Genomic DNA, 12,199 nt, shown 5'->3' on the forward strand with positions numbered 1-12,199 from the left:
TCGCTCCATGTACTCTTCAGTTTGCATTTAATATAGTTTGTCGTCTTTCCCTTAAAAAAAAAAAATAGTTCCAAAGAAAATCAGCAACAGCATAATGGATTCTGATATTGGTGTTTTTCAACCCTCAATTGAGGTATGACTTCTCCATCTTTAACTGAATTTTATCTAGTATAAAATTTAAGTTTTCAATTTTAATTGTTGTTTGATAGATTAGTACTGAAACTTGTTTACTGTTTTAGGCTTTTAAATTGTCTGTTTGATTATTTGTCAACTTAGTATAAGATCAATATATATGAATATAGAGCTAATTAGTTTAATGGGTGGGTTTGTTATTGTTATTGAAACTAATTAAAGAGCAGTGATATATTTCTTAAGACATGGAGCAAGTACGTCTTTTGTCAAATTGCAACCAGTACCGAGTCTTTTCTTTCCAGGAAGTGCTTGACTGGATATTTTTCGTCCTTGGTGATTTTCGTGTTACATAGCTATTGTTTTCTTGTTACTCTTGATGGTTACGAAGAGAAGCAAGATATCGATTCCACACTGATTTTTACTTAGTATAGGTGACACTGTCTTGAGCTAGGAGTAGTTCCTATTGGTGGTACCAATCGATCTGGTATGGTTTTAAATCGGTATCGATATGGCCTATGTCATTTCTTGTCATCCATGCCATTCTGTAGTAGTCTTGATTTCATTCAAGAGTTTAGTATAGAAAGTTGTAGTATATAGCTGAAAGTATGAACTTGACTCAATTGTACTACAAGCTTTAGTGTCGTTTTGGATTGTTCCAATGCTTTTAAAGCTTTGGTTCAATTAGTAGGTACATTTCTTAAGACTTCTAAGTAGGCAACTGGTATGCTTTATTGCTGCACCAATCTGGGTAATCTAGTCTAGTTATTATCCAAGGATTGCATGCCATGATATAGTGTCAAACAATTAGTGGCTTTTATTATTTAAAAATGGGCTGGTTGAACTTGAATGAATCTGGTAATCCACTAAACTTATTATGTCAAAGCTGGATACTTGTTTGGTAAGCTACAAAAAAAAAAAAAAAAAAAAAAAACACCAATTTCATATGCTCACAAATTGTTCAAAGTTAAACCCAAAATGAAATCCAAACGAAAGTTATGGTCAGCTGAACTCATGTACTTCATTTATCACCAAAGCAAGGACATATGGTAGATCCTAAAACTTCAAAGAATTGGGTAAGGGTAGAGTAGCTAGCGCTTCTTCAAATTCTTTTCCTTTCCCTTCTCTAACTGAAGCAAAAACAGAAAAGTATATTGTCACTATGAATAGAATTAGCTGACACTAGTGTTCCAGTAACAGGAAATACAATGCACATACACAGTTTCTACACGGCTCATCTCTCTCATACATGTCAGCATACTGAAAATTAATTAATGTAAAACTCTGGTCTTTTTCTGACCAAAGAAAATAAAGGCTTGGTGTTCTTATATCAGATACTCGATCAACTTGGTGATGTTACGGTGACCGACAAAGACAATACAAGGCATCTTGGCCATGATTGAATTGTTTGAGATTTACTCAGTTGGATTGTTAGACACTAATAATTAGAATTAAAACTTAAAATCTATTTATCAATTCTACATGTGTAACTTTTTAATTTTTAGCTTGAACAGAGCATCAATATTTTGCAATTGTCACTACTTTGTTCTCTTCCGTAGCCCAGTATGAATTGTGTTTACAATTTAGAGATTGGTGCATTTCTTGTTGCATGAAAAGCAAAATTGAGATAGTTTACATCTGCAGTTATGCCAGTGCATGCAAAAACTCTGACTTTAATTCTTCACGAAGACTACTCCAACTTCAAACAGTAAATTGCAATAAAACCCTTGTCACTAAGGATACATTCACTAGAGATTCTCCTGTTACATGTCATGCATAAGGTCACAAACTTATGCTAACCATCTGAGACACACAAGTGACATTAGTCTGATTAGAATGTATGCATATTCACAGGTGTGGCATTAGCATTCATTTGTTTTTGTTAAGTGATCCTGTATGGTTATTTCGACAATCCTATTAAGCCTAGGATACTTGTTTGCTCATTAGACCTCTCATTTTGATTTGCTTGTTGTGATTTCTATTTCCTTTGTTCAATTGATGAAACAGGACAAAGTAAGAAACTCATAACATATGCATCCCTTTATTTCAGGTTCTAAAGATCGACCATTTTTTTTCAGATTGAGAATAAAGGTAAATCTTTTGAACAGTAGCATCATATATCAGTGTTTGGCTTTATATCTAAACTTGTTGAAAAGTTATATGGTCACCAATTGAAAGAAATAGAATATGTACGTACAAAAAGAGAGTCCAAAATATCTTCATGTCTCCATAGCAACTCTTGTTCCATGTTCTTGTGGAAAGAAAAATTTGATATTCTCATTATCAATAGTTATATGTCTGCAAACCCCACACTGATAGTTAGCCCCAAGCCATGGAACAAGCATAATTGACTACCAGTTTACCATCAAAACCAAAATTATTATACAGATCCATCACCAATTCATCTGGGTTTGGTGAGAATGCACTATTGACATACACAAACAACGTATCCCGGTGAAGTTGCCTCCTTAAAAAGTCAATCACTTTAGCAAACTTGTCCGTTACAGGTATCTTAAATTTGGCTTGCTTCAGTATAGGGGCATCACCAGTAGCTCTCAGATGAATAACCACTTTGTTAGCAGCAGTCGGAGATTCCGTGGTAGACATTGCGATATGAATCCTTGTTTTAGAAATATCAACTTGATGAATACGCAACAGTTCAACTTGAAATGAATTTGTCAAAGATTAAAGATTTGGAATAGAGAGACTGATGGAACTGAATTCGACTTCTTATATCCAAAAGATTGACAAAGATTGTGTTGTAGAATGAGAAAATTTGAGAGAGAATGATGCATGTGTACTTCTTCATTGATAATATGGCCCTTTATATAGGGTAAGAGAACAAATCTAATACTACTTGGAATCCTATTCATATTATGATATGAATAGGAGGTCTATGATATACTTTCCCGGTTACATAAAGATTCACATTCCTGTTTGGATGGAATTTTGTCAAAGATTAAGGATTTTTTTTCTTCAAGTTAATTAAGTTGGTATTTATAAAAAGAAGAAGAAGAAGATGTGTATCTAGTGAATGAGCATATGGTGTATTGTGGATGAGCTAGGACAGTTTGGGAAGTTAAGAAGTTTAAGGTTTGTTTCTAGTAAAATGTTAAAACAAAAAGGTTAATAGGTGGTGTATTAAGTAGGAGATGTGTATCTAGTATCTGCATGCAATGTGTGAATAAAATTTTCCTAATCACACTCATTAGTCTAAGAAAAAAGATCTGCATATTCAGAAAATTCATTATTCTCATTAACCCGCATTGATGCGCAAATCTAAGATCTTAATTGGATAATTGAAGAAAAACACAAAGTTTGGTGTCCATTGATCTGGACATTAGAGAATGGCACAGATGTCCATAATGAACGACATAATGGTAATTATCTTCTTCAAATAATAGAGTAGAGTTGAACCCAAACACACACCCAGGTCTTCATCATAAATAAACATATTAATACAATTTGAAGTAAGGCGTCGATCCAAGAGAGGGAAGATGATATGGTTGCAGGAAACTTGAGTTATCGATTGTGGATAGTAAATCCTCGCTAATGTATCAAAGGAAGTGAATTTGAGAATGAAGAGGAAGAGAGAAGATCTGGGTATGCAGACGACTCGAAAATAAACCAAAGATCTGGGTACGCAAATTCTAGCATTTTTTTGTTTTGGAAAACAAATCAGTAATTTGAAAATTAATGTAATAAAACACAACTTATTGTTTTCTTATTTGTTGAAATACAATCACCACACCACATTTAAAACAAACACAAATATAAGAGGACAATATTCAACAGCCGACCTAACATACATAGAATATTCCTCTTGTTCATTTGAGGAAAAAAGCTCAGGCCGGCCAAAAATATAAATGGCATATAAGATAGAGGAGAAGCACAACCATACATTATCACCCCAGCTCTCTCTGCCAATAACCGCGACGTAACAGTATACAACTTAATACCAAACCCCAATGCTAAAGCTTATTCTGGTAAACAAACCCCATCAATCCACATTTTATTTATTTTTTGAGCAGCTCTTGTTACTTAAACTGAGCAAAAGGGTCAAACCCACCACCCATAGCACTCTGTCCCTGTCTCTGGGACGCAGAAGATGATCCAGCTCCACCACCTTCATTGCCACTACCACCCGCCCCACCATAGTACCCACTCATCATCGCGCCAGCCTTATGCATCCAGGGCTGCTGGGCCGCCAGACCAAACCCAGGTGGCCCATAATGCCCGAGCACCGGCGCATATTCAACCATCCCGCCATCTCCCCTCTCACACTTTGCAAACAGGGATGAACTGCGCTCAGTGCCCTCAGCCTCCCTATACTTGCTCAGGAAAAGACTGAGGGGCTCGATGTAGTTGTCGAACCCTAGCTTGCCCATTGCCCACAGCACATCCTCAGCCGCCACAGTCTTGCGCTGCTCCCGCTGGCACCGCTCGTTGGCCTCTCCGGTGATAAAGCTGATGTACTCCGACACGCACTCCTGGACCGTCTCTTTTGCGTCGTCGGAGATCTTTGCATGGGGCGGCAATATCCTCCGCATTATGCGTATCACATTAGCAATAGGCATGTACTGGTCCTGTTCACGGACCATGCACGGCGCCACAGGCAGACGAGGAATTGCAGCTTCCGAGTTGTTGCCGCCGTTAACGTTAACGGCATCAGTGACCTGCGCTGGGTCCGAGGCTGAAAGTAACAACAATAGTCAAGGGATTAATTACTGTACAGATATCTTCCATAAATGACCTAACGTTAATTCTGTCACCCTAGAAAAAGAAAACAATGAAAATGCTTCGCTTGTTTTTCTTTTGAAAAGGAAACGACTCCGATTACTGGGCCCTACCTACCCTGCCTTGGGTATCCCCCTAAGTCAAGGTCTGGTCAGCTCCCTCCAGGTTTTTCGTTTCGTGTGGTTGCTATTGTAGCCTCCACAGTCTATTCTATATTTGACTTATTTCAGAATTTAATTAACCACCATAAAATTTCGAAAAAAAAATGGACCATCATCGAAAAAGAAAAGGTAAAATTACCCATATATATTCGAAAGGTTCATACAGAAACGTAGGGATTTTGGATTATATATATAAAGGAAGACTCTATATTGCTGCATGAGTGCCACGTCAGAGAGAAAAAATTGAAACGAAAGGAAGCTGGTTCATTTGATATAGACGCAGGTATAGATCAGATCGAGAACACTACTTAGCGATGCTACACGGAAACAACCAATATCTGACCAAGCGTTACAGTGTAAAATAAGGGTTACCCAAAATACCATCTATCCTTTTTTTTCTTTAGTTGAACCCAACACAGACGCAAGGCGTCCACAAAACCTAGCTTGAAGGGGCCTAACTTCTCCGGAAACCCACCGGTCTTTCTTTCTGTAAGAGAAAAGCAAGAAACAAACCGATAGGGGACGTCAAGCCCTACCTATTGCATGAATAAAAAAAAACAAAAATGGAAGACTGGCACTTTTGAGGACAACTAAAAGCAAGAAAAACCTAACTAACATATAACAGACGCTCCAAATAAAAATCAATGATAGAGAACAAGAAGGGAAGAACAAAGCAATACAGAAGCTAGCTGCAGATGAAATCTAGAGCAATAAAGACAGAAAAATCACAGCAACAGAAGAAAAACCAGTGAAGGAAAACCTGGATATGGCAACGAACCAAACAATTAAGATTTATAGGAAAAGAAACATACATGCATGCAAATCTGTAACCAAATAAGAAAGGAAAAAAAAAAAACATTTGACGGAGTGAAGCAACAAACATATGGCGTTTGGCTAGAGATGGCTTTCAATTTACCGGTGGTTGATTTTTCCTGCCTGTTGTTGTTGTTGCTGCGAAAGCGATCGAGGCCACTCACAGGGTCCATTACTGATTTTTTTTAAAATTACTTTCTTTAGGTTTGGAACAGTGCAATTGTCTCTTGAATGGAGACTGGTCGAATTTATAAGGGGACTTGAGACCAAAAATGCCGGTCAAAACAGCATCTCTGCTCTGTCATTGGATAAAGGGGATGTTTTTACCGAGAGTAGTAGGTGGAAAATGACTCAACTTTCTAATGGGGACTGGCTGGTTTTGATTACTAGGGGCCTTAAAAAGCAATTGCAAAAGCATTATTTGCATTAGCTTCACATGGAGAGTGAGGGGGAGGCTTGGTTTTTTATGGAGGAAAACTACTATTTTACCCCCAAACATATTGATTATTAAAGCAAAAGTGTATTTATGAGGTAGTATACAAAACAATAATTAGTCTCATTTGAATTGTGAGGCCAATATGGTAGAAGCACCTAGAGGTTTTGTGAGAACACAAGTCATTAAGGTTTGAGAACTCTTAAGAGCACAAGAAAGATGTCATTGTGCTAGTTATATCATCTAGATATTCTACACTACCGTGGTTACCCACTTTTCTTTTTCAACTTTTTGTCACATAAAAATGTAACCTAATTGCGTTCCTATAATATTAACATAACTTTAGTAAACTTACAGACTTTTGTAAGCAGCTTTTGGTAAAATGGACATATCGTTCTGAAAAACGTTTACACAATTTTTCATGTTTTAAAGATTGTATAGTTAGTTTTTGATTTCCGAAATGTGTTATTGTTATTCTTTTTGCAGACAGAGAATGTTTCATACTTAAGGATATGTAAATTTAGATTTTCATTGGTGGTAATATAACATGAACATGCAGTTACTATTTTGCACGTAAAGGTGGATATTTTGTCAGCTTATCAATTTTTGTTACCTACCATACTACTTACTCAAAAGACACCTAAATTCGTTAGTAACGGTCAGAATCGTGTATCAAGCACGAACCGCAATAAATTATTGGGTGTTTATTTCCATGTCGAGTAATGCATTTGAATAGATACAAATACATTCATTTTTATTTTTTATTTTTTTTCACCATTGTGTGTGCGTGTTAACAAAATCAATTATTTATTAGAAGATACGCCGGTTTGACAAACCAGATGGGGGAGGGGTGGAGGTCAAAGGTTGACGACATTGTTACTATCCGCGAGTGTCAATTAATGATGAAGATCACAACCATTCCATTAATAAAAGGAGGATATTGCACGTAAACGGTAACTATTTTGCACATCATTATAAAATTGTCTCCAAAGGTGCATATTTTGTCAGCTTATCAATTTTTGTTATCTACTATATTGCTTACTCAAAAGACACATCTAAACTCATTAGTAACGGTCATGATCTTGTGTCAAGCACAAGCCGCAATAAATTATAGGGTGTTTATTTCCATGTCAAGTAATGCAGGTATAGATGTAAATACATTCATTTCAATTTTTTACTTTTTTCAAAGGTCCTGGGCAAGGTGCAGATTTGCATTTGGAGAGCATGTCATGATCTTTTGCCAACTAGGGCAAAGTTGCAGACAAAAGGTTATGAAGGAGATTTACATTGCCTTATCTGCCAACACTCTTATGAGAATAATGCATATGTTCTTTGTAAGTGCCCTTTAGCTTCTTCTATACTATATGCACCAGTTTTTAATCTTGGAGCTAACCTACTGCCTAACCTCAATTTCAAGGAATGGATGTTGGAAAGAATTCTCCACATGAACAATCTCCAATTTGAGATGGGCCTTCTGGAAGAATAGAAACACGTTTCTATGGCAAAATAAAACAAAATACAGAGCATATCTTAACTTCCTCTATGGCTTGATTGGAAGAGTTCCACCAAGTAAGAAATGTGAACCGGATCAGTCCCAAGCAAAGAGCTCATGCAAGTTTAGAGGCCAAATGTGAATGGTGGCTGGAAATTAAATGTTGATGGCAGTTTTCTGCCTAACAGTAACAATGGTGGCGTTGGAGGTATACTGAGAGATGAGCTGCTTTTGCTATTCTAGTTTCTAATATATCAACTCCGAAACTGGTGGAACTGCAGGCCATTAAACAGGGTGTGCAAATGCTACAAACTCTAAATGATGGGAATGTTATTGTGGAGACAGACTGCCTGCAAGCAAAGCAAGACATCTTTAATCCTCATCATGAGGCTTTGGCTGACGGTCTTGTGGATGACATCAAAATTCATCTGGAATTTTTGCACAATGTAACCATTTGTCAAACCTCTAGATCGTGTAATGGAGTTGCACATAGATTAGCTAGCATTGCTTATGAGGCTAGTTCTAGTTCTTTTGGTTTAATGAGGTACCATAATGCATTTTGGATGCCTACAACTTTAATTGTAATCCACCCAACTAGGGTTTTTCTCCTAATGAAATTTCATTAGCTCAAAAAAAGAAATTTACTTTTTTCACTATATTGTGTGCATGTTGACAAAATCAATTATTTATTAGAAGATATTTTGGTTTGATAGACCAGAGGGGCGGAGGTCAAAGGTCGACGACATTGTTACTATCCACAAGTGTCAATGATGAAGATAACAACCATTCCATCAATAAAATCTAGGGCAAGAGTTTCTAATCTAAAACCTTGTCCGAGAAGATTGAGTGTGAAATAATACAAGTCAATAGAAATCTATTTGAAAAAATTTCAAACTTCAAGAATTCTTAAGATTAAAGCCATGAAATATGTTTAACTAGTATCATCTGATATAATGGCATTAGTCTCTCATTTATAAATGGGAGGTCCTGAATTCAGCTGATGGACTAGTTGTTCAATATTCTTAGTTTTTAGTAATGAACAGAAAAAGCTAGTTATGTTTTAACAATATAATTATAACCGTTCTTAATGATACTTTAATGAGCTTGAAAAAGAAAATAATGAGGAAGGGAACTTGATTCCTAACAAAAGAAAGAGAAACAAAGTAAGTAAGATTATCGCTGGATGAAGAATAGGATAAGGCAGAAGTTTTTATGCAGTTTCTAAGAGCCTTTTATGAAATCGCATTGAGAGATACTTCTTCAAATTATCGCACTATCCATACAACTTTTCTTGATGTACTGTCTATTGCGACTAAAATTAATAAGTTATTTGTTGAACTTAAATGGCAACTGGATCAAAAACTAATAAAGTATTGACTAATATGGCATCAAACAATAGGTCTAAATTTTTCAAGGATTTGAGTCAATTGGTGTTTGTTGGAATGTTGCTTGATCGTAGATTCAAGGTAAGGCATATCACACATTTGTTGAGAAAAGAAGAGTATGATTAGAAAGATGTGCTAATCATAACAACAGAATTGAGAGATGTGATGGTGTCTTTGTATGATGCTTATGCACCAATGGATGCCACTAGGAAAACAAGAAATTTTTTTAACCCATCTACATAGAGTACTATACAAGCAGTGACAATGGCATTAGAGGAAGAGCTTCAATATTGAAAGATTCAAAAAAGGTAGTGGGAGAACTTGATGAGGTAGTGATTGCTCATGAAGTTGACAAATATTGTTTGTACCCTCTTAAGTAAACATATGAGGGGGAATCTAACTTTCCAATCTTGTTATAGTGGTAGATGAATTGACCCAAATACCTTGTTCTACCAGCAATAGGAAAAGAAATAATGGTCGTTCAAGTTTTCACAGTTGCTTCTGAGACTATGAGGCTGCTTTTAGCATAGGTTGGAGAGTGATATATAGATAACTTTAGGATTCTATTAATCCCTAAATCAATTGAACCTTTGATTTGTCTGCAAATTTGGTTGAGAGAAAATGATATTTGCTATATTGAGGATGCACCATGCATTAAAGACACGGAAATCTATGAACATTTTAAAAAGGTAACGTGTTATTCTTATTCAATTTACTGATTTTGTCATTTTTGTTTTTGATTTTTAATATTTTCATTTTTCAATTATTCTAATCTTGTGTGATTGTCATGTTTGGTATATAAAACATTCAAGCACTGCTTTTTCAATTTTAAATTCATATCTTCTTTCTAAATCTAAAGAAAATAATGGAGTACCTCAAACTATGGAGGTAGTTAAAGATGATTCAAATAATTTAAGCTCGGGCTAAATTCTGTTACTAGCCTGAACTTTAGAGGTCTTCTAGTTTCATCAGAAACATCTCTGCACTTTCAATTTTGATTAGTAGGTCCAATCTGTTAGTCTTCTGTTAAGTGAGTCAGTTAACTTGCTGATGTAGCTCATGTGGAGCCCATGTTTTATGACATAGCGATGAGGTGGCATGCTTGATCAGCTTAGGAGTTTACATGCACTTGGTGACAGTGGCGTATTCAGGGGAGGGCGTGACTTGGTAACTGCCTGACCTCAACTTTTCTGGTCTGCCATGAATTATGGTGTTGATCAGCTGCTGTTCTTCGACAGAGGTTGAAAAATGGGGCAATTTCGTTATTTTTTTTATTAAAAGGGGCAACTACAAGGACGTAGAAGAGGACACGCTGGGCATTAATTCTTGTTCAAATGACTTTGCCTAAAAACGATTCCGTTAATTTGAAGTGGGATTTATTAACCAATTGAAAGTACATTTTGTCCCTTCCACGTTGGCTCCTCTAATTTTCCTTCTCACTTCATTCATTCCACTATAGCCAATTAATTTACAATTAACCACAATAATACATCATCATCTGTCCTTTATTTTCACTAAGGCCTTCTATAATGTTTGTTTGTTTATAGTTAATTGTTGATTGTTATTTGTTGACTATTTTATTGGATAGCGCGCAAGATTGCAACTAAACCAACAACATTTTGCAATTGTCATGGATTCCATTCAAGTCTACCTTGGTTGTATAGTAAGATTGAAATTTGAAACCCACATCCTCTTCATGGACAATTATCGATCAGGTTCAATTTGTGGAGAATGTACTAATATATAATTTTTATTATTATTAAATTTGTTTTAGCCTTCTCTTAATTTTAGCTTTGCCCTATGTGATCAAATTTTTTGGATCCGCCATGATGGGTTCATTTTTGATAACTTGAATGAATGGGTCATACTATTAGAAATATATCAAAAATTAAGTTGTCTAACAAATGACCCAATCTACAAGTTGCAAAACAAACCACCATGCTAACTTTCTATTGTTTTAAATTGTCCTCAGTTTTTATATTTTTACCATGTCCCTTGAACTTCCTTTTGGTCGAATTATATCTCTTAAAATTTCAAACTGTTTAAGGAAATCTCTCTTTTATGTGTTTGGCCCAAACTCTAGGTTACTTGACCTAGTGGTAATAGGGTTAAATTAGAAGGATCTAGATTCCTATTCAATGTACGATTACTTTCCTTGTATGATTGAGATTCTTTACATTGTAATCCTCTATATAAAGAGGCCCCTATTATCAATGAGATATACACAGCAAATTCCTCTTAAATTCAGTTTCTCTACAACACGTTATCAGCACAAGCCCTACCCTAGCTTTAGAAACCAAAACCCAAGAATTTGACCAAGCTCCACCAGATTTGCCTTGCCTGCGCTACTACTGCCCCCGCAACCCCCGCGTCGCAACTCACCGCTAACCCTACCAGGTTAGCCTCGCTGCCCCTGTAGCGCCCGCAAGCCCTGCTTGCCTTCTACCTTCGCTCGCGCTCGCCTGCCCTGGCGACCGCGACTCACCAGCGGCCTCGCGACATCTCCGCAGCAGTTGTATCCCCGCAGCGGCCCGGCAACTGTCCTCGCGGCCTCGCGACATCCCCGCAGCAGTTGCATCCCCGCAGCGGCCCCGTAACTGTCCCCGCGACATCCCCGCAGCAGTCGCATCCCCGTAGTGGCCCCGCAACAGTCCTCGCGGCATCCGTAGTGTCCTCGCGACATTCTCGCAGCGACCCTGCAGTATCACTGCACAGCCCAACCAACATTTTTTCCGGTCAAGAATTCCGGCATCTTTTAAGGTAAACTTTTCTAAAAGTTCCCGTTTTTGAAGTTTTTATTACTTTTCTTCTTCTTTTCTCGGGGACTTGCAACCTCCCTTCTTCTACCCCCCTTTCTTCTTCATAGGGGAGACCAAATAGCCGAACTGTGGGGGTTCGTGCTCACTCCAAGCTTGGAGCTTGTAGAGCCCTCCAAACTTAAGAGTTTGTTGAGAAGAAAACGATCGACCACACACATCATTGTTTCAATCTAATCCAACCCCTCTTGGAATCGAATTTCTTGGCAGCGACTACGCTCGGAAATTCCTAA

At 37.1% G+C, this 12,199-nt stretch overlaps 2 protein-coding genes across 2 annotated transcripts; both read right to left on the reverse strand.

Moving 5' to 3' along the window:
- Positions 1 to 2,389: 2,389 nt before the first annotated feature.
- LOC133734644 (ubiquitin-like protein ATG12) lies at positions 2,390 to 2,736 on the reverse strand. Its single transcript, XM_062162255.1, has one exon. It carries the CDS (start codon positions 2,734 to 2,736, stop codon positions 2,449 to 2,451), a length of 288 nt encoding a protein of 95 aa, XP_062018239.1. The 3' UTR covers positions 2,390 to 2,448.
- A 1,430-nt stretch (positions 2,737 to 4,166) lies between these two features.
- On the reverse strand, positions 4,167 to 6,013 carry LOC133730586 (nuclear transcription factor Y subunit B-9-like). The gene is made up of 2 exons (XM_062158147.1): positions 5,944 to 6,013; positions 4,167 to 4,822 (listed from the first exon to the last, which is right to left on the reverse strand). Exons 1-2 carry the CDS (start codon positions 6,011 to 6,013, stop codon positions 4,167 to 4,169), a joined length of 726 nt encoding a protein of 241 aa, XP_062014131.1.
- Positions 6,014 to 12,199: the final 6,186 nt, after the last annotated feature.

Source organism: Rosa rugosa, chromosome 2 (assembly GCF_958449725.1).
Source record: "Rosa rugosa chromosome 2, drRosRugo1.1, whole genome shotgun sequence".
NCBI lineage: Eukaryota > Viridiplantae > Streptophyta > Magnoliopsida > Rosales > Rosaceae > Rosa > Rosa rugosa.